The 20,570-nt window shown below is 40.2% G+C and overlaps 1 protein-coding gene across 1 annotated transcript in view; it reads right to left on the reverse strand.

The window, feature by feature from the left end:
* The window catches only part of LOC113670034 (U5 small nuclear ribonucleoprotein 200 kDa helicase), a 32,276-nt gene that overhangs the window by 1,000 nt on the left and 10,706 nt on the right, over positions 1 to 20,570 (reverse strand). Inside the window, exons 14-45 of the mRNA XM_089196208.1 lie at positions 20,293 to 20,500; positions 19,257 to 19,418; positions 18,407 to 18,509; positions 18,205 to 18,296; positions 17,567 to 17,653; positions 17,303 to 17,455; positions 16,833 to 16,913; positions 15,751 to 15,834; positions 14,853 to 14,959; positions 14,218 to 14,436; positions 13,551 to 13,795; positions 12,832 to 13,005; positions 11,953 to 12,113; positions 11,012 to 11,110; positions 10,402 to 10,530; positions 9,845 to 9,946; positions 9,628 to 9,717; positions 8,003 to 8,181; positions 7,810 to 7,867; positions 7,144 to 7,248; positions 6,909 to 7,006; positions 6,145 to 6,295; positions 5,634 to 5,781; positions 5,036 to 5,112; positions 4,610 to 4,697; positions 4,194 to 4,315; positions 3,161 to 3,304; positions 2,525 to 2,614; positions 1,779 to 1,865; positions 1,355 to 1,438; positions 1,091 to 1,167; positions 777 to 908 (exon numbers count right to left, since the gene is read on the reverse strand). Of these exons, the coding sequence (XP_089052334.1) occupies positions 777 to 908; positions 1,091 to 1,167; positions 1,355 to 1,438; positions 1,779 to 1,865; positions 2,525 to 2,614; positions 3,161 to 3,304; positions 4,194 to 4,315; positions 4,610 to 4,697; positions 5,036 to 5,112; positions 5,634 to 5,781; positions 6,145 to 6,295; positions 6,909 to 7,006; positions 7,144 to 7,248; positions 7,810 to 7,867; positions 8,003 to 8,181; positions 9,628 to 9,717; positions 9,845 to 9,946; positions 10,402 to 10,530; positions 11,012 to 11,110; positions 11,953 to 12,113; positions 12,832 to 13,005; positions 13,551 to 13,795; positions 14,218 to 14,436; positions 14,853 to 14,959; positions 15,751 to 15,834; positions 16,833 to 16,913; positions 17,303 to 17,455; positions 17,567 to 17,653; positions 18,205 to 18,296; positions 18,407 to 18,509; positions 19,257 to 19,418; positions 20,293 to 20,500 (3,936 nt within the window). The remainder of the gene's footprint in view (positions 1 to 776; positions 909 to 1,090; positions 1,168 to 1,354; positions 1,439 to 1,778; positions 1,866 to 2,524; positions 2,615 to 3,160; positions 3,305 to 4,193; positions 4,316 to 4,609; positions 4,698 to 5,035; positions 5,113 to 5,633; positions 5,782 to 6,144; positions 6,296 to 6,908; positions 7,007 to 7,143; positions 7,249 to 7,809; positions 7,868 to 8,002; positions 8,182 to 9,627; positions 9,718 to 9,844; positions 9,947 to 10,401; positions 10,531 to 11,011; positions 11,111 to 11,952; positions 12,114 to 12,831; positions 13,006 to 13,550; positions 13,796 to 14,217; positions 14,437 to 14,852; positions 14,960 to 15,750; positions 15,835 to 16,832; positions 16,914 to 17,302; positions 17,456 to 17,566; positions 17,654 to 18,204; positions 18,297 to 18,406; positions 18,510 to 19,256; positions 19,419 to 20,292; positions 20,501 to 20,570) is intronic.

The following is a 20,570-nucleotide window of genomic DNA, read 5'->3' on the forward strand; positions in this document are numbered from 1 at the left end:
TATGTAAACTTTCTTACTACTGAAAAAAAAAATAGAAGTGACAACTTACGGCGTTTCTGTTAAATAGGTTTTTATCTACCTAGGCTGAAAAAAAACATTCTCTTCGCTATTAATATTCCTTTATATACAATTTTTTTTATTGTACTCTATTGTTCCTGAAAAGCCCCTATGGGGTGAGGTCAGTGAAATAACAATAATAATTTTAGCTCAGTCTTCGAATAGAGTAAAATGTCGTTTATCTGCTCGTGGACTTGCAACAACAACATAATTCCCCCAAGGAATCGATTTCTGATTTTGCGCTCCGATACGGTAACAATGAGCTACAAAGTAACTCTTTTAAAATATTAACAAAAATAATTAATAAACTTCTCAAACTTCTAAACGGCTTAAAGTACATGCGTCGGCATAATAACTTAGTGACGATCTGAAGGCTGGCTCGTATCGCTGTTAAGCACTAGAGGATCTTTGTCACATAACCTCATCTCAACACCGGAAGAAGGGAGAATTTGAGAAAAGCATCCAAATCTGAGAAGCCTCTGGTGGTTTGTAAAACTATCGACAAGAGACCTATAGCTTTTACAGAATATTTTAAAAAAATACAGAACAAGTGTTTAAGTCTAAGATTTAACGACTGAGTTTACAAACGATTATCTTAACACACCTATCGACCAATTTGAGTGCGAAAACCATATGAAATATATAATAAATATCTCTAATTCATCTTGGTTTGCTTTGTGATTAAAATAAGTCTGAATCTAAAAGTGCCGTCTTCTTACCCATTGTTCTTGGTGTCCCCGATAACTAACCACCAGCCCTCTTCTCTCTTTCCCGGAAAGAACGGTGCTATCACCGGTCCTGGCTGCTCATCCTCACGATCAAGGTCCACAACAACATTCACAGGAGAGCCCCTTCAAATAAGGAACCAAGGAATATCATGTTTAGTCCAGGGAACCACAATTGCAATAAAGCGCGCTATCATTGTCGTCTACACATACTCGGTGCAACAGACTTCTTGACTAACACACATAATAACGATATTCAAAACTCTAGTAGAAACAGCGAAATAGTGGAGGATGCAGTTTGAACTTACGCAGAGATATCGTCTTTATCCTGTACCTCAAAGGACAATTCAATGTTTGGATATCGGTTACAAAATCTGGCAACATCCTGCAATGAAAGAAAGGTAGAACAGTTGGGAAAGAGAGGCAGACAGACAGACTCAGACAAGACAGACTCAGACAGACAGACAGACCGACCGACAGACAAACAAAACGAACGACCGACTGACCAGTAGACCGACAGACAGAGACGTAGCAACACATGTTAAGTTTAACTAAACATAGCAGTTTCTTACCTGCATCTGGCTGTCATCCAGTTTCAAAAGTTTGTTTCTTTCATCGTCTTCCAAATCCATGATGTCAAACACAGATTCCACTCCCTGAAATATACCAAGGTTGTGCTTTCAGAAATATTGAAGGGAGCCCAGAGCTCTGAAGCTGTGAAATCCAGGGCGCCCAGCATATGCTTTTCATGGAAAAACTAAAATTCCTTAGTCGCCCATGAGCAAAAGTTAGGTGCCAGGGCGAGCGCTGCTAGACCACAGCCATGTAAACCGCATGAAAATTTATTTTATTGTGCTTTCAATATCACAGTGTTTCTCGCATTTAACAAGTCAATTCAAGGCCACTTCGTGTTAAGTGAATGTTATACTCTGTAAGTATTACAATGCATCCTTGAGCAAATGGGCGTCACCCTAATGTTAATTGCCTTTACAGTACCTTATCAACGCATCGTTTGATTATCTCCGAGCTGAAATGAGGAATTTGCTTCAGGTAAGAATCTTTGCTCCACATGGCCTGAGTAACCTTCATAAAGGAAATGAGAATGTGAACTGTGAATACTACTACAAACAAAAATTTCTGCACCACGGTATTCCAAAACTGCATTAGCTCGCCTTACTTCGCTTGGTGATTGGTTTTGAACTCTCAATCCACCCTTCGGACCAATCTTTATTTGGGTGTCGAAAATATTCCGTGATTACATTGGTTTTGCATCACTTCGCACTGTGATATGACCAAAGAATTTCGCACCCCGCTCTCAACCAATCAGATGCAAAACTAAAACCATAAACGACTTGGTCGCCCGCGTTTTTCCGCGCTTTAGGCAGTTTGGTTGTTATCACGCTGACTTCCCATTGCCTCTTAAAAGGTATTTTCTTTTCATTTGATTGGCTGTTGAGATTACTTTGGTTTTGGTTTTACCACAATCAATCAAATACTCAAAAACCAATCGGATGCGAAACTAAAACCATTCACAACTTGGTCATCCACGTTTTCCCGCGCTCCATTCATTTTTGCTCGTTTTCATGGTGAGCTCTCATTGGCTCCTTGTGACATTTTAGTTTGTTCTAATAAGGCGTAGTAATTACTTTGGTTTTCATTCACAACAATCAAGCGAAAAGAGCTCTCAAGACTTTCAAAATCCTTCCTCTCTTTCTTTTGCGAGTACGCATGCGTCCACTTACCATTTGGGCAAGCTCCATGGCGGCCAGCGCAGGTGACAGCCATCCGTTGCTGCTCAACACATCTACACAGGCTTGAACAAGACGCATGGCCTTGAAAATAAAGGGAAAGATAGCTGCAGTGCAATCCAAAAAATATCCACTAGATATGATCCTCAGCATTGAAAAAGAAAAAGAAAAAACCTTGGAAAAGAAACCCGCTTGCTCCACATATCTACACCTCTTTAAGTCCTTGCTGGTTCCAACTGTTTTGTTTCGTTTTGTTTTTTTTCACTCTTTCTTAGTTTGTTTCGTTGATCTAGTATCTCTTCTTTTCTTTCCTATTTCCATTTGATCATTCGCTCGGTAGTTAGTTTCATCTTTCACTCGCCCTCCCGCTTTTTCGTCAGACCGTTTACTTCTACTACAAGAGCTCGCAAACTCGCTAGTTCAGTCACCCTTTCATTTACCCGTCTTCGATCGACAGCGAAAACCACCGTTTTCTTGTTGACTCGTTCATAAGCCTGATCGTTCCCTCCAATCTTTCGCTAGCTCACGCGTAAATCGTCCTGTTTACTCGTTCGTTCGCTAGGCTGGTTCTTTCACTAGCCAGCCTTCCTTCACTCTACCACTCTATTATTCTACCACTCTCCTTCATACCTTGCCAAGGATGGTCTCTGTGTCTGACTGCATCTCAGCCGACAGTTGCATCCGGGACATATGAGCTTGGATAAGCAGGTTTGTCTTGACGTGAGGATCGTTATACTTGGGATTTGCGACTTTGTGGGGCACTCGATTCATAAGCTAAAACAGAAAGAGAGCAGCGACTTCACCACAATGCCAGGTTTGCCTTCTAGACTAACCCACACTGCAGCCACAGCTTGGCCGTTTGACCTGCCTAAAGAGTGACTAGCATATAACTTCCCCTTAAAATATTAACCCTAAATCGCACATTAAGGTCATGAGAATTAAAGAAATGATCACCAACTAAATTGAGTCGTATCAACTAAGTTGAAAACGTAAATTGGCCACGGTAAAGGGTAAAAAAGCTGACGTTTCCAGCTCTGACGAAGGGCTAACGCTGGAAACGTCAGCTTTTTTTACCCTTTACCGTGGCCAATTTACGTTTTCAACCCAGTTGTTAACACTAAATTACCTGCTATACTCTCCCACCGACGCAGCACCATAGTTTAGTTAGAAACTTACCCCCTTTAAACTGGGTGGTGATTGTTAAAAAAATTCTCCTTGTCAGCACCTCAGGCAATGTATAGAGAACAGTATAGAGAGTGTGCATACTGACGTTCGGGTGTAAAGGGTTGAATTTATTATACTAATCCTTATCCCTCACTGATCATTATCATAAACCAAATAATCCACATGGCTTCTTCAGAATCAGGTAAAGCATGGGTTTGTTTTAATCATTTTGATCAGCAGGTTCCATTCTTACCGCTATCCTCTCAAAATTCAAAGAGAAAGCAAGTTTGGGTAAATTCAATTTCTGTACCACGAAGTGACTAGGAGTATCGCTACATTTGAATGTATCACGTCGAGTCTTTCTGACCGTCCGTTTGTAGGTCGGTACCCATTTCATCGTTTGATCACCACACCACCGTGCAGTAACCTCGATCACTGTCGTAAAATTTAAACATTCAAGTTTGAATTCTCAGGAGGGTGGGCTCCAGGTCTCTCTCACCTGTTTCAAAGTGGTGTCCTCGTGGTGCCTGATAGGAAGTCTCTCGTATTCATAAGCGGATGAGATGATTTCTATCAAGCCTCGCAGCTTTGTCTTTGCGTTTAACGACACACTGAACAGTTCTGAAAAGTGAAACGAAACAGATGGTTGGACAAATGGTGCGAATCTAAGAAACAATAACAATAGGAAAGTTTAATTGAGACTTGTTGCTATGCAATGTTTTGTCTTCGTATTTCTTCAAAAAATCAATTTCGAAATCTACAGTTGGCTTATACTTCTATTTCCTCGCTCAGAACTACTTTTTTGTCTTCAATCAACGACTAAAATTGTGATCGTATGGCGAAATATGAAGTCAAGTAACAAGGCCTAAAAAAAATTACCATCTTAACTTTTTCAATTGACACACAAGATCTTACCAATGGTTGTGTAGTTGATGTAATAATAAGCTGCGATCATTCCAAGATTTAGTGGCGATACATCCATTTCATCCTCAATCGACAAACACTACAAGAGAAGAATACAAGAAATATGAATCGATAGATTACTGTTTATTCTGTATGTAACCCGTACACTTTTATTAACCTTTCATCCTAAGATCCAATTACAAATTCTCCTTGCTCGCTGCCATACGATTCCTAGTAAATTGTTCAGAAGAATTTGGTTTTAACCCCAAAATAACATTATTTAGCATGTAAGTTTGTCTGTTCTCATAACATGTTTGCAAGATGACATGATGACATAACGTCTTTGAATGGCAATGAGGAGTTACGAGGTAAATCACTTTTGGGAGTTCAAAGGGTTGATAATTCAGTATCAATAATTAGTTAACACGCATACTGTACCTTGGATTGTTCCAGGTCGTTAAGGGTGTTTTCCACCATATCTGACATATGATCTGACAGATGACGATGAGTGACACCTATGTGGAGGAAAACAATGAACATGCGAAGTGTGTAAGCATGTAACCAGTTGGAGTTCGGGAAGAGCACCCGTGCGGCTTTTCCTCGTTAATGATGGCAATAGATAACACATCTAAAGTCGTCAGTGTTTTAAACGTCAATGTTCACATCGAGGAAAACTGCTCCTCTTTTGTTAATGTTGCACCTAACTGGCCAGAGAAGCACCTTCAAACCTCATCAAAATACTTTCGAAATATGTATTGTGCGTGCAATGAAACGAAAAGCAAAACATATATCGTTTTATCCAAGTGCTAAAAGTAATTTTATCCTTGATTGTACTGAAGTCTCAGGCTGAGAAAAATTCCATAAATCATCTAGAAATACCCAAATGAGCCGCAAAGGACACAACACGCGCTCCATTGAAGTAACTAGCAGATGAAATCAAAATTGAACTTGCAAAATGGCTTGGTTAAATTTCAAGGAGAAGCGCTCTTATGCGTCGAAATTTCCCACCGAGATATTAAAATAGCGCACAGTTCACCTTGTAAATTGTAGTAGTTTGGATTCTGTGTCATTCTACGGTACAGGAAGGTCCATGTGAGGTAATCTACGGCGTCTTGTTTGTTCTCCACAGTCTTCGTTACAACCTCAGCATTAAAATGGTCGTGCAGACAGTGATCCAAATGCGACTGAAACCGTTCAGAAAAGTTTACATTAATATTTTAGTTACCAGAAGCGATTTACAACAGCTGGCACATTCAAATACCGCGAGCAAAGAGGGAGAGGGGAGGGGAGGGGGAAGTGGGGAGCAAGTCAGAGAATATTAGTTACCAGTCCTATCCCCCCACTCTCCGCTTAGTAACTCGGTGCAGCTCTCGAGCGACAAGCCTGCTCAGAGACTAACTTTGTCCGTTCGTTGACTTATTAGTTTGTCTGTTTGTTTGTTTTTCCGCCAAATTTCAAAACCAAAGATACCGCCCTAAAAAATCGACATCCAGCGAGCAAGACACGTACGCTCTTTTCAGATTTCTATTCCAAAGGATAACACTCACCTCTATAGGCAAAGGCTCATAAAGGAATTTTTTGAAGTATTCTTTCTTCGAGGCTTGGCAGAGAATTACAGCTTTTCCGGAGTCGTCTAACAGTGGTCTATTTGCTCGGCCGATCATCTGCAACACATCTGTGACTGGATAGTCTACGTAACTATAATGAAAGAGAGAAGAAAAAAATATCTTATACAGTATATATATATGGATATATATTAAATTCTGTATCGAAACATAGTAGGGTTTTTATCATCGATCATTTTCTGTGATAAGTATAGAAACCTCGCCTGAATTTTCACCCAATCAAATACAATCTAATGTCTTCTCGAACACAGGGCAAGAAAGAGGTTGAGACCAAGTCTAGGGTTCGATAAATTTTCTCATGAGCGGCAGATGGTGCATTAGGCAGCTGCGCTGTAAGGCGTAACCCAAACACGGGCTCGCAAGCTTAACAGGCAGCAAGAGGTCTTACAGTCGGCGGAAGACCGCTAGTAACTTGCTTTCATTGAAAACCTTGCCAAGTTCTTATCCCTTGAGTCTGATCAACCGTTGAGGTTTCCTGTGCTTTCTAATGGTTTCAGTTCAATCAAAATGCGCTCGGTAGGAAAACAGAAAAAGTTACACGTCTCAAAATTTTCGGAAACGAAAAAGTACTCACAAAAATCTTTGGTTTTCATTACGACTCGAGGGTATTTTTTCGCCTGGCTCTTCCCTTGACTTATTGCAAAACAAGCGAACAGAATGGCGCTACAAAGGGTAGTTCGACTTACGTGTGGATCTTTCCTTCGTAGAACTGTGTGTCCATGATGATCACCAGATGAGCACTCATGTCAATCGCCCAGGCAAGATTGCGTGACACGACCACCACCTGTGACGCAAACAGTCACAAAAAAACTGGTTTTTACATGACGAGACCAATACAAGGCAACGAAGGAAGCAAGAGACCTCCATCCTCATTAATTTTTCGCGTGTTACAGAGATTTCTTGAACTAAGCTGTGGATTACCTGAATGGCGCCAGAGTTGAACAGCTGTTCCACAATCTTCGTTTCACCTTCAGACAGTCCCTCGTGTAAATAAGCCACACCATAACTGACAGTCTCCTTTAAAGTCTGGAGAAGAGAATTACTTTGTTATCAAATTTACGCAACGTACCTTCTTTTCAAAACATAACTATCGTGAGAAAAACATTAACCCTTCTTTCTCAGATAACACATACGGGGAAACTCATTTAACAATTTCACTCCCGAGATCTCATTAGAAATTTCCCTTACCGTCCTCTATACAATTCGTATGTTGTTAGTTCGGAGAAGTTAAGATTAACGATCAACTATGGATATATTTCTTTATTCTCATCACTTGTCTTCTTGGTATTGTGTTGATATTGTAAGGAGAAATTCTGTCTTGGTCACTCATGAGAGATGGAGCGTCAAATCCTCTTCTATGTGAGCGAATCAAAAGCGAACCAAAAATTTCGCAAAACACTGCCACCCCGATAAAAATGTAATACAGACAAAAACAATTTACTATCCAAAGGTTCAATCCACCCTATGTACGATGCTCTAGCAGTTCGTGTACTCTACCTAGATCACCGCCCATGGTACACAACTGCCCTTTCATTCTCAGTCATTTTATAACCATTCGACGGCAAACGCAATTAGCAAATTCGTTACCTTGTCGTTCAAACGCTTCACAAAAGGCTGAAGATCTTCCTCGGTGCAATGCAGGAACCTAAACAGAATAACATACTTTTTTTCTAAGAGGAAAGGGTGACTTGAGACGGTTCAGACCTGTACGAATTCATTGAATAATTTTAGTTTGCAATCAAAATAAAAAACTGATTCTTTAGAGCGCTTTTAGTCTCACCTCTCCGCATCATTCTCGGCGCCAGAGAAGGTCAGCAGATCCAAGGCAGTGAGTTTAGTTTGTCTTCTGGAAGGCACAAACACAATGACAGGTTTCTTGGGAGAATGTTTTACGATGGCCTGATAGGTAGGTTTAGTCATGGCTATCAGACGAGATGCTGTATGAGTGATGTTAAAACCCTAAAAAAAAAGAAACTAACATTTTAAAATTCAAATGCAATAACTATTATATATTCGCTATCGCCCAAGCGTTTGGTCATCAACAGGGAAATAAGCCCTTTTTCCGTTTTTAGAGACCGGTCATTATTCATTGCGGAGTTGGGTTGGGTTGGAGGGTCAGAAAGTTTTGGTTGTCATATTAAAACTTACCTGGACTCTCATAAGGCTTTGTAATATTCTTATGACCCCTACTAATTGTCAGTTTATGGGCAATTTATTTTCTTTAGTTCCCTCTTTAAACTGCGTTAGCGACGACTGATCCCCCCTCCGTTTCCCCTGAAAACCATGTAACCCCCCCCTAAAAAATCCTCCCATAACGGCCATAAAAATGACTGGCCCCTTGAGGGGGAATCAAGATCTATTAAGAAGCAAAAACTGAAGAGGTCAAGATGCAACCTTCCTCACCGATAAAGCTTGTTTAATAAGGCAATTGTTGGACTAACGAAACTCGACATAGTTTTCTTTGTTTGAAATGTCTGCAAAACATACAATTAGCTGTATTTCGCAATTCCAATGGCATGTTCCAAGCGTTCACTCTGTAAACAGGTCGCTTGTGAATGGGATATGATAGTAGCGCTGAGCGAAATAAGACTTGAGGTTTGCTTTTTTTCTTTAAATGAACGCCTGAACAGGTTATTCTTGTTGGGGAAAAAAAAAAAAAAAAAACAAGTCGCAAAAATTTTTCCTCGCTTCGGAAGAAAAATAAGTGTGTGAAACAACGAAAGCCATAAGTGGATGACTATGAATAAAGAAGATACACGTGGATTTCACACAACGTTTCGAGATTTGGTGTAGTGTACAAGCCAATTGAACCCTATTCATTTGAGCACCTTGTAACAAATCCTAAAGTTGAAGAGGCTTAGGCCTAGTTCAAACGTCGATCTTTACATGTACCGAACCTAATTGCAATTTGGGTCGACTCGAATAATTAAGAGCGGCAGTTGATTGAAACGTCGATCCGAATTTAGTAGATCCTAATTGCAAAACTGAACATAACTCCATTGTAGTGAGCGGTTAATGCCTACCAATGGGTATACAGGTATATTTTGTGGATTTAAAACAAGAGGAGCACGAGCCTTCCTCCTTTCCCGCCATATTGTTTGAATGGTTCGAAGGCTTTCGCGCATGGCACGTAAGCGAACTTTCTTGAATTGTGGGTAAAACATAATTATTTTAACGTATGTATAATGTATGCATTAAGTTCGGTACATGTAAAGTACGACGTATGAATCAATGTCGATCTTTTACCGTTCTATCCGACTAGCCGAGTCGGATAGAACGGCACTGTCGATCCGAATACAAATCTGCCGATCCTAATTGATTCAAACGTCGATCTTTACATGTACTTAATAGAAACGTTAGGTTCGGTACATGTAAAGATCGACGTTTGAACTAGGCCTTAGTTACCTGTATGTGAAGCTCCAATGGAACAGGTCTCACGTTGGGATGGAAGTTGAACAATCCAGTCGGCCCGACTCCAAGCCACTGAGAAACATCCTGTGGTTACAAGCAGAACAGAACTTCGTCAGTCTTATAACGTTACATTTACCTTCCATTTTGAAAATTCACAGCATAGGAACTTGGTTATTTAATCTCTCCAAGATAACCTTCATAATTTACAAACCTTGGCATTTGCCAGAGAAGAGCTCAGGGCCACAACTCGGATATTCCTCTCGATCTGTGACGAGATGTATCTCATTCGAGAACAGATCACCTCCATCACAGGCTGAAACACAAACAAGCAGTGCATTAAACAAGAAATTGAAATTTGTGTCTTTTAGTTACAATAAACTGACGGATGTTTCACATCAAACCATGCATCAATATTGAATATCGATAATTCATATCCTCTATCAACTTAAAACAAAATTTGTAAGGGGGGAAGGAGGGGGGAAAAGAAACATTCTACTCCTCCCCACTCACTCGGCTGACAAACGCAGGCAAAAATACCATCAGTATGAAGTTAGCGCGCGAAAACATATCAGCAGTGTTTAGCAAGGGAAACACGCACGTGTGAGCCGACTCTAAGTCACGAATATGCTCAAAATTGTTATCAAAGAAAGCAAGTTTTGTTTCTGATACTAAACATAATTTCTTTTACATGAAAAACACGAAGATAAAAGTACAGGTTTTACAGAGATCAAAAACTTAAAGAAACACTTAACGCAAGGTAATTCTTACCCCCGATTCACCGCCGATCAAATGAGCTTCATCCAAGATAAACAAATGTACATTCTGCACGTTTTTTCTTTGTTTCCATCGTCGGGACAACACATCCCACTGCTCTGGGGTGCTAACTATCACGTTACCCTGAAGAAATAAAGTAATCCATCACTCGAATCCAACTACAATGTCTTCTCTGCAAAACTTCCGATTATGCGCTTCACGTAAAGACCCGAAGGAAGAAGCTATGTTTTTTACTCTGAGCAATCCCTTATCTGCTGAGAAAGATGCTTCCGTAAGCAAAAGAGATTGAGGTCAACCAATCTCTGCTAGTTCATACGACATTTAATCACGCGCATACATACTGGGGGCGTCATTGCTACGCTGGAACGGGGACTGAGTTTTCAGGGGGGGAGCGGAAGAGGGATCAGAAGTCGTCAACAGAGTAAAAAGAGGGGGGGAAGGACGATGGAAAATTGACCGCCGATTAACTGCCAAAGAGTGGGGGGCAAAAGAATATTACAGAGCTTTAAGGGAGGGCTCAGGTGAATTTTCTCGTGGAAAAAACAAAATCCTCCCACTTCTCTCTCCCCAGGCGAAAACACATGACCGGTCCCTTGACACAAACCTTAGCGAGAAGCTTGAGGTCAGCGCTAGTTTCTCCCGTCAGTTTCACAACGTTCTTCCCCAGCTGTAATCCAAACTTACTCTGCCAGTCCGTATACACCTGACGGAAAACAAGACATCTCTACATTAACAGGTCACAGAGAAAAACAGATTTATCGCTTCCCCTCAGAGAAGCGAAGTTTTAATGATTCCAAAAGTGTTCTGTAACGGAACAGTTTCAGCCTCTGTTCCACATAAATACACTACAGACAAGACCAAACAAATAAAAAGGATATGTTATTGGCTTGTTCACCAAACATGTTTTCACATCCCTTGATATTCTATTAAATATAATTAGAAATTTGCAACCTCATGCCGTCCTAATATCAACATAGTTGAATTCAGGATGAATCATATGTTTTAAATCATTGGTTGCATCACTAAAGCGAATAATGAAGACAATAAGCCAGTGCGGAAAACCAAGGAGGGAATAAAGGGCCAGAAAATATTTGCTGTCGTATGCGTCAAGTGCGAAAAACAACGGACACTACAACGCGGGGGGGAAAAAAGCACGACCGGAGCCAAGCGCGGAAAAAACAGCCCATTCGGAGACAAGCGCGGGAAAACAAGAAACCCGAGCCAAGCGCAGGAAAACAACGCAACCGGAGCCAAGCGCGGGAAAACCAAGATGACGTAGCAAAGTGCGGGAAAACTAGACAACTAAAGCCAAGCGAGGGGAAAGAAGACAACCGAAGCCAAGCGCGGAAAATAAGAAAACCGCTCAAAGCGCAAGAAAAACAAAAAAACCGCAACAAAGAGCGGGTAAACAGGAAATTTGAGCAGATGGTGGGGAAAAGGGTAGTTTTCAAAAACATGAAATCAAATTTACTTTATAACAGAGAACATAAGCAACAAACTCCAAGAGCAGCATGGTTCGCGCTAATTTTTTTTCAATGCTCATACCTGGTCAGCAAGGGACTGCAGTGGAGTTACGTAAACACATCTGCAGTCAGGTGTTTGCTGAAGAAGTCGTAGTACTGCAAACTCCGCACAGATAGTCTTCCCACTGCCAGTGGGTGCTCCGATAAGAACATTTTCGTCTGAGTTGTACATGGTGTTGAAAACTGATCAAGGAAATAGAAAAAAAGAGGTCTAAACTACGATGCAAGTAGTCAATGCCATCTGCACCCATGCTCTGTCTTCGGTCTAAATTCTACAACGCAATCGTGGAAAAATGAAGCACAGAGCGCTGTACACTTTTCCTTTGCCAATATTGTTAATTTCCACACTTAACTCAGTGATAAATATATGTTCATGAAAAAAACCTAAGGAAAGGATGGCGATTTAACGCATTTTTACAGCTCAGCTACGAATGCAACCTCATGCCGTCCTAATATCAACATAGTTGACTTCAGGTTAAACTAAACTTATTTAAATCACTGGTTGCCTCAAAGTTAAAGCATTCTGACATCAGACGTGGCTTCAATTTACGTTGGAGGATTTGAATAGAGCGCTTTTCAATTAAATTTTGTAAAACCAAAACTAAAACAATCACAACTGCTAGTCATAGGAAAGAAAATATAGCGAGGAGAACGAGAACTGGAAATGAAACAAGTAAACTGCCTGAAGCGCGGGAAAACGCGAGTAGCCAAGTCGCGCTTGGTTTTTAGTTTTGAATCTGATTGGTTGAGAAAAGTGGCGCGAGTTTTCTGGACCAAACACAACACCAAGTAAAGCAAAAGAAATCAATCCTGCATTACTTTGGACATTCCATTGAAAATTGCTCTCAATAAGCCACATGAAAAACCAATCCACTCAAAATGAACTCCTTGAATATTTTACCTTGTGTCTGTATGGGATTGAAGTAAGGGAACTTGTCCTTGTATAGACCTTCAAATGCAGGATTTCTCAGCGCAGAAACTGGCAAAGGTTGTAAATCTAGAAGTTCCGTGGGCGGAGGGTTCTTCTCAGGTAAAATCAAATGACGGAATGAAACTGGCAACTGAGTTTCTGAACCTAAAAGAACAAATTCAACAATCACCCACGTATCAATAAATATCGTTCGATTTCAACGTTTTTCTAAAATAACCTTTTTTCTCGCTCTCGCGTTCTTAATCATACTTTATCAAAGATTAGCATACATTAGCATTCATCACTGTAATTCATCGAATATGAATGTCGAACATTAGTGACATTATAACATATTTTTTTATCCACAACGAAGGAACTTAATATATGAACGACAGAGAAATTCAAACCACAGCTTATATCTTTCGAGATCGCTCTTTTGCTCTGGAGGACTGGAAAACAAAAACGGCCTTTAAATCAGGTAGCAAATAGTGTCCTGCACTGACGTTTGCTGTGCGTTCATGTAGAGGCTGATACACGTTTAAAAGTTAAACACACGAACGAGTTTCTCCCTGGCGCAATTGATAAAGTTTTGGTGGCATATCACTGAGCAGTGGTGTAAATCAGTGTCTGACTTCTCCCCACTAAAAAATTAAAAAAGCTGTGCTTCATAAAGAGAATTTGGATGTCGAGAGTGAACCAAAGATTCTCACCCAGCCACTTGTCAGATACAATCCTGATAAAATATTGAGGGGGAAGCGGCTCGAACACAGGGACAAAGAACTTCAACGTGTGTTCATCCGTCGCAAACTTGCTCTTCAACAAAAAGTACTCGTGATGTAAGATGATTTCGCTGTCCACATCTTCCACAAAAATCCACATCGCCTCCGAGTTCCCGTGAACTTTCTCGTCCCACTGGAAGTCTGGGGTGATGGAAAGCTCGACACTGAGAGTGGATCTACAGAGGAAAACAGGAAGTAGTTGGTTAAAGCGCTCTCCAACTGAGTGACGTAATACACTTTATCAACACCACAGTGATTTGCAGGACATTGCAGGACCGAACAGGACCAAGGTTAGCACATGCTATTTTCAAAATGAAAAACTTCTTGGTTCTCTCGCATTCAAAACCAACACAGTGTCATTTTTTTAAAATCAGATACCAGTAAAAACACCCGGTAACAAGAACGACTTGTGATCTAAAACTTGATAAGTTCTTTTACCATTTACAAGATATAGTCAAGCCACACCAATGCAAAAACTGCGTTGAAGTTTGAAAATGAACAGATGACAAAATGTTCCGAAATCGCGCCCGTTAAGTTAGCAGATTTCACATAAGAAGGTCCTAAGAAAAATTGAAATATGATTCCACACACTACCTACCTAGTTATGGGCTGAATATGGGTCGCAAGCTCCATTTTTGGAAGCTGATGTACAAACTTGTACAGCGTCTTTCCCATTTTGGGCATGTGCACTAACTCGCCGATCTCAGTGGCTCCCAAGTCGTAGTATCGCTCCCAAGGGAATTCCTTCTTCTCGATTCTCTTAATAACCTCCATGGGAATTTTCTTGAACTGTCGGAGAGGACTCATGGAAAGCCACCTTGATTGATAGAAAATATCAACATCTCTTATTGTGAATAACAGGCACACTAGATTTAAAATAATCTTAAAAGCTCTAAAAAAAACTACTTTACATCACATATAACTCTTTTTAACCTTTTCTTAACGATAAACTAGTGAAAGGCACTGTATGAACTGAAATAGTAAAAACTTGTTTTCATCTCTAACGCGTTTCTTCTGACAATACAGATTTCTTCTGAGAGTTTTTCAAGTTAGGTAAATAAGCTTACCCATGTATAAATCGTAAATAAGATGTCTATTTTCGACCCTACGACGACTACGTGATGTGTTTGAGAGTCACAAATTTGGTACTAAATCTGTTCAAAGTACGCAAAACGTTCTATCCTAACAAAACAAAAAATATAAAATATTTATCGAAGGGGATATCCTACTTACATTCGTTTGTCGATCATTTTACACAAATTCAAACATTTATCCGTCAACTGAGCCCAGCCTCGGTTCAAAACAATTTCAAAGATGGCTCTCATCAACCGCCCGGAGGACTGCAAAGGAGGAAAAGATTTATTACACTTTAACTAATGGCCCTGCAAAAGCACCAGCACAGAATTCAACTGAGTGTCGAAAGCAGTAAAGAATTGTATTAACATGCTTTACTCTGCTTTGTGATTGGTCTACAAAACTCACGCCCCCTCTCAGCCAATCAGAAGCACAACTAAAAGCAACTGTAACTCATGTTTTCCCGCGCCTTGTGTAGCTTGCTTCTTTTCAACCCAAGGTGTCGTTGGCTAATTGTGATGTTTTCCTTGTTCTGATTGGCTGTCATAATACCCCACATCTTGATTCTAAGAGCGTCGAAAGAAGTTCTCCCTCAACGTTCACCTTGAATCACAGCTTTGTTTGAACTCAACGTCAAAGAAGTACTTTATACCACACTCGAAAAAACCTCTTGGCTTCGATTGTTCCGATGCAGATAACGCCATCCATTGGAAAAATCTCTAAGCCGGTGGATTATGCTATACTTTTTGTTAACACTTATTCGCTGGAAAACGTTGTCCATCCTTCGAACAACCGAGCCCTGACCTATTAAAAGCCAGTTGGTAACGTAAATTGGCCACCGTAAATAGTTTCAAAGCTGAAGTTTCGAGCGTTAGCACCTCGTCAATCACTCTGACGAAGGGCGAAAGTTCGAAACATCAGTTTTGTAATTCTTTGCGGTGGCCAATTTATGTCATCAACTCAGTTGATTATACTAAACTACCCTGCTATACTCTCCCACCGACGCAGCACCACAATTTCTTTTGAAACGTACCCCATTTTCCTCGTAAAAACTAACCTGTGTGACATAAACCATGTCAGACATGAGAGCAAAACCTTCCAACTTCAGGTGAGAGATGTATGCTTGCAGTAACACATTAACCTGTCAACAGCAAGGGAAAAAAAAGGCAACAGTTGAAGATTTCCTATTCGATACCCAAATGAAATCTAAACTCTGTTAAAATTTTCCATGTCTTCAGACAACTATATGGCAGCTACAGCGAACGTTGTTCTCGCAACTGCCAAAGATGCCATCTGAAGTATCACTGTTCCAAAGACTCGACCCTGCACACCAAAGAAAGGTATCCAGGAATTTGACACTTTGGGTTCATAGTACATTCACAGAATTGCCGATCCTTACACGAGTTCAATCAATGATTATTACAAAAGTTTTATGTGGTATTTTTACAGGAATGCTATTTGTGCAATATTGGCACAATATTGGCGGTCCTTGGTTACCCATACGTGCCATTTCACTTTACATGATAAGCTGATCTGCGATCTATTGTAGAACAGACGCATAGGTGACGTAACCATTACCAATATTTTGCTTTTTTATCATTTAAAACAAATGGGTCTCGGGGTCTGTACCGTAACAGATCAGAGAAGACGGCATATTGCAGTGAGAACATCAGTGACACTCGGCTGCGCCTCATGTGCCACACATTTTACCGAATTTTGACGTCATTTTGATCTATCGCTGCACAGATACATAGCAACATAGAATCTATTTTTTTATCCTTTGCACCTTAACATCAGTATGCGTATTCTAAATACTGTTCTCCGCATAAATCCTAAGCTGCTGACAAGGATAATTTTTTAACAATCAAGAGCTTCTTAATAGTCGGTGATCATTTTCCTTATTCTTGTGACCTTAAAGTTTGATTCAAGGGTGATCTTGTAAGGAGAATTTAAGTGCTCGTCAGTCTTAGGGGTTAAGGGGTTAAGCAAAAAACAGCACCTTACTAAACGAGCAAAACAACCGAAATTTTCATCTTAAAAACTAGACACAATATCATCACAACGCCACGTGCAGAATAACTTGAACAACACACGTCCCAAACTCTCACAGCTGTGCAACTGTTTACAAAATGAAAATACCTTAGCACTCGGCTCTTCAATGCTCTCCTTGACAGGGATAGGAACACGTTCTAACAGCTTGTTCAGTTCCAGCTTTTCTTCCTGGTGGGAAAAAATTAAATCGCAATGACGTTATATTTAAACTCATGATACAAATTCTTGTAATTATCCAATCTGCATGTCCAGGATCAAATTGGATCACAAACCTAGTGGCGTATATAGCCAGGGCCAATCACGGTTTCTACGGCATTCTTAAGAGCAACTGGAGGCACTGCTACACACCCACCCCTCCCCTCCCCCTTCTAGATGGGATGCTAGTCTATCGTACGTATACCCGTTCATACTCCTAGATGGAGAGAGGCATGGCGAGAGTTTATTTCAGTGACAAGCCCCAGTCTCAAACCCAGACCTCTTTCCCAGACCACCGCCCGTAAGGACACCAAACTCAAATTTACATGACGCTTCATTTTTGATTTCATTTATCGGTCTACCTCTCTAACGGTGATGTACTTGAACTCAGAAGACAGAGAAAACACTCTGAACAGCTCGATCTCACTCAGAGTAGGCTTCAGCAGGCTGTTGTATGTGGCAATAGTTTCTTGGGTGCAGTAATAATGGCTGGCAATACGACCTAATTCAGTCACCTGAAAGGAAAATCAAGGAAAGCCATTGACGATGTGTACAAAAATTAATGCAAAACTGAACGAAAGAAAAAAGATCTAATGAAAAACAAAATATCAGACTTTCCATCTCACCTGGAAGTTTCCAGATTTCTTGTCGTATTTCACCAAGTTGTTTTTGTCCAGCTGAGAGGCTGCTGAATGAATTAAGTCTGCCCTTCGCTAAATCATAATTTAGACATAATACAGTTAGAATTGTGTCTTCTAAACTCTCTATCTTACCCTACTTTTTGCTTATTTATTTATTTCTGACTCAAAGTAAACCTGTAATGTTCAGGGTCCAATTTTTTTAAATTTCCTGAAGCGCCCCAGAATTGCACCAAATTATTCAATAAAATGCGCCGCACTGAACAATTATGCTGTAACCTTGCATTTACAAATCAACATGAACATTGAGCTAAGTTATGGTTGAATTCAAGCAAGGTAATGTTCTTCAGTTTATCTACAATTTCTCTTCCAAAATCTTAGCTCTTTGAGCAAAATGTTGCTTCAAAGGCATTAACAATCAGAGAAAGATCAACCCACACAACCACTCACAAGGAACCAGCATCTGCGAGAGCCATTCTCAAGAAAACAAGGATCAGTTTAATGATTTGGATTAGTTTCAATCACAAATCAGTTTCCAGGCAAATATTTTTTAATTGAAAACATCAGCTGGCATACTAAAACGTGCCCACTGTATGCCACGAAACTTTACATTTAAAAAGCCACACCTGTTCAAGAAGTGGGTCCTTTTCGATCTCATCATGCGAGATCCCGTACAAGGAAGGATTTCTTAGCATTCGAATATACAAGTAAGTGTACCCTGATGAAAAAGAGTATTAAAATCAATAATCAAAAGCAGTTCTACATGCTCCATAATTCTGAAAATGTGAGGAAGACTCAGTTTTAGATCACAAGAATGCCACATCTCACCTAACCAATGCACAGCCTCCTTAGCATTCTGCACTGTCCCCAGGACAATTTCAGCATTGAGATTGTCAGCCAGTTTATTGATAAACTGACTTTCAATGGGCAACTGAAGGAGATAAATCACTTAATTAGATGACTAAACAGGACTTGCCTATCCCAGACTGGCTGTAAAGATTGAAAACTGTATCCTGAAGAGTTGAATATGAACACAACAAAAAAGCTACACATAACTTTCCTCTGTTTACAAGGATTCTGTCATAATTTGAAGAATAATCAATGATGGTTTGTTCATCATCTGCATTTCAATCCATTTTTAAAATTTACCCCTACCACCCCCTCAGATCTCAGAGGAAATTCTCCTTAATGTCTGCCAGACGATTCTCATGATGTTCCTTTGGAGAATTTGGTATTGGATCAACTAATAATTTTTCGTTTTTCTCATCCCTTGTCTGCTTGATGTTGTATTGGTATTGTGAGGAGAAACTCTGCCTTGGTCACATGTGGGAGTTAAAGGCAGACCTGAATATTTTTAATAATTGTGTTTCCATGAGTTTCATCTCAAAGAGAAGTACAGTTACAAGCATTAGCCCTTCAACCACCACAAGCGATCAGCATAGAACTTCTCCTAAAAAATCTCATTAAACTTTTCAGCCACAGATAGAAAAAAGAAACAACCCTATCAAGTGGAGAATGTTTACTTGACACAACATCAAGTTACAAGGGAATACATAGCAACAAGAGGGGAGCATTAACCCTTTAATCCCTGAGAGTGACTAGTATCTAATTCCTCCTTTCAAAATCCCCCCCTGAATGTTAGGGTGTAAAGGGCTAATCATCAGATCCTTGGAGTCACCTGTTGATTCATGAGTGAAAGGTAATACTGCAGTTCACTGTGACTTGTTAACAGGATGCCTTCTCCCTTGGTGTCGTACTGTGGACGACCTGCGCGCCCCAGCATCTGCATCACATCTAGTGCACCCAGCTCCACCCAGCGACCCTTCTCAGGATTGTAGATCTGCAAAAGCACAAAACTGCTCCATCAAAGACTATGTTGCTGCCTATCTTTGGGATTGTTGCTCACAAATCATAGCCATATGTACACTGACCAATGTTTGATTTCATAGCTTTTGAATGTGCAACTGACTTACATGTACAGTACCATTCAAATGTACTGCAGCACCCCCATGCATGCCAAGCACATGTAATAAGTGTAAATTACATGTCCTTCAGGGTGTGTAGTAACATGTGTGCCATAGGAAAGTCACACATGAAGTGGTTTATGGGAAAATGCATGTATTTTAATCTCTTCTGTTATTCACTCCATGCTACCGCTGTGGAAATTTATATTTCAATTGACAAGAAAAATGTGCAGTTGATCATCTAAGTATCCTATGTGTTCAACTTCTGTGACCACAAATACTGTGTCTTTGAACAGTATGAACACACCTAGATGAACTTTTAGATCAAAAGTACCACTGTCAAAAGTGGGACTCTCAGGGATTTGCATTTTTCTCAGTTAATAGTACATAAAAATTATTTCTTTCTTCTGAATCATAAGGAATAAATTTTCTTTTAATTGTAGTAATGTGTAATTGCTAGGATTATAAGTAATTTAATTGTAATTTTCAGGTCAGGAGGACTGTAACTGTAATGTCGTAATTAGCACATGTATTTGGTTGGTGCTAGAGCCATTAGACACCAAAATCAAGTTGTTATCATCATCATTATTATTATTAAGTCTACCACAGTCCTGATCCTAAAAGTGCATAGGACACTTCTCACATACATGTATGAACCTGTTTGGCACTATCACATTCCTTGCCAAAAAGTTCTTGGCAACTCAGCACTGAGTTAATCTGCAATTGTCCACCATAAAAGGAAATTCTCACCTGTGTTCCCTTTATGATGACTGTGTGTGCAGGCAAGTTCACACCCCAAGCCAGCGTGGCTGTGGAGACTAACACTTGGATGTGCCTGTCAGCAAAGAGATCTTCTACTAGAGTTCTGTCCACTCTTGTCATACCAGCATGATGAATAGCAAAACCATAAGGGAGCAGATCCTTGAGTTCCAAGTTCACAGCTTGCTCAGCTTCAGTTCTAAAGTACAACATTCAAGAAGAACACTTTTCATCGAAAAGCATTTATCATCTCAACATGGGTGTGCTCA

The sequence above is a fragment of the Pocillopora damicornis genome, chromosome 2 (assembly GCF_964200805.1).
Source record: "Pocillopora damicornis chromosome 2, jaPocDami1.2, whole genome shotgun sequence".
Classification (NCBI taxonomy): Eukaryota; Metazoa; Cnidaria; class Anthozoa; order Scleractinia; family Pocilloporidae; genus Pocillopora; species Pocillopora damicornis.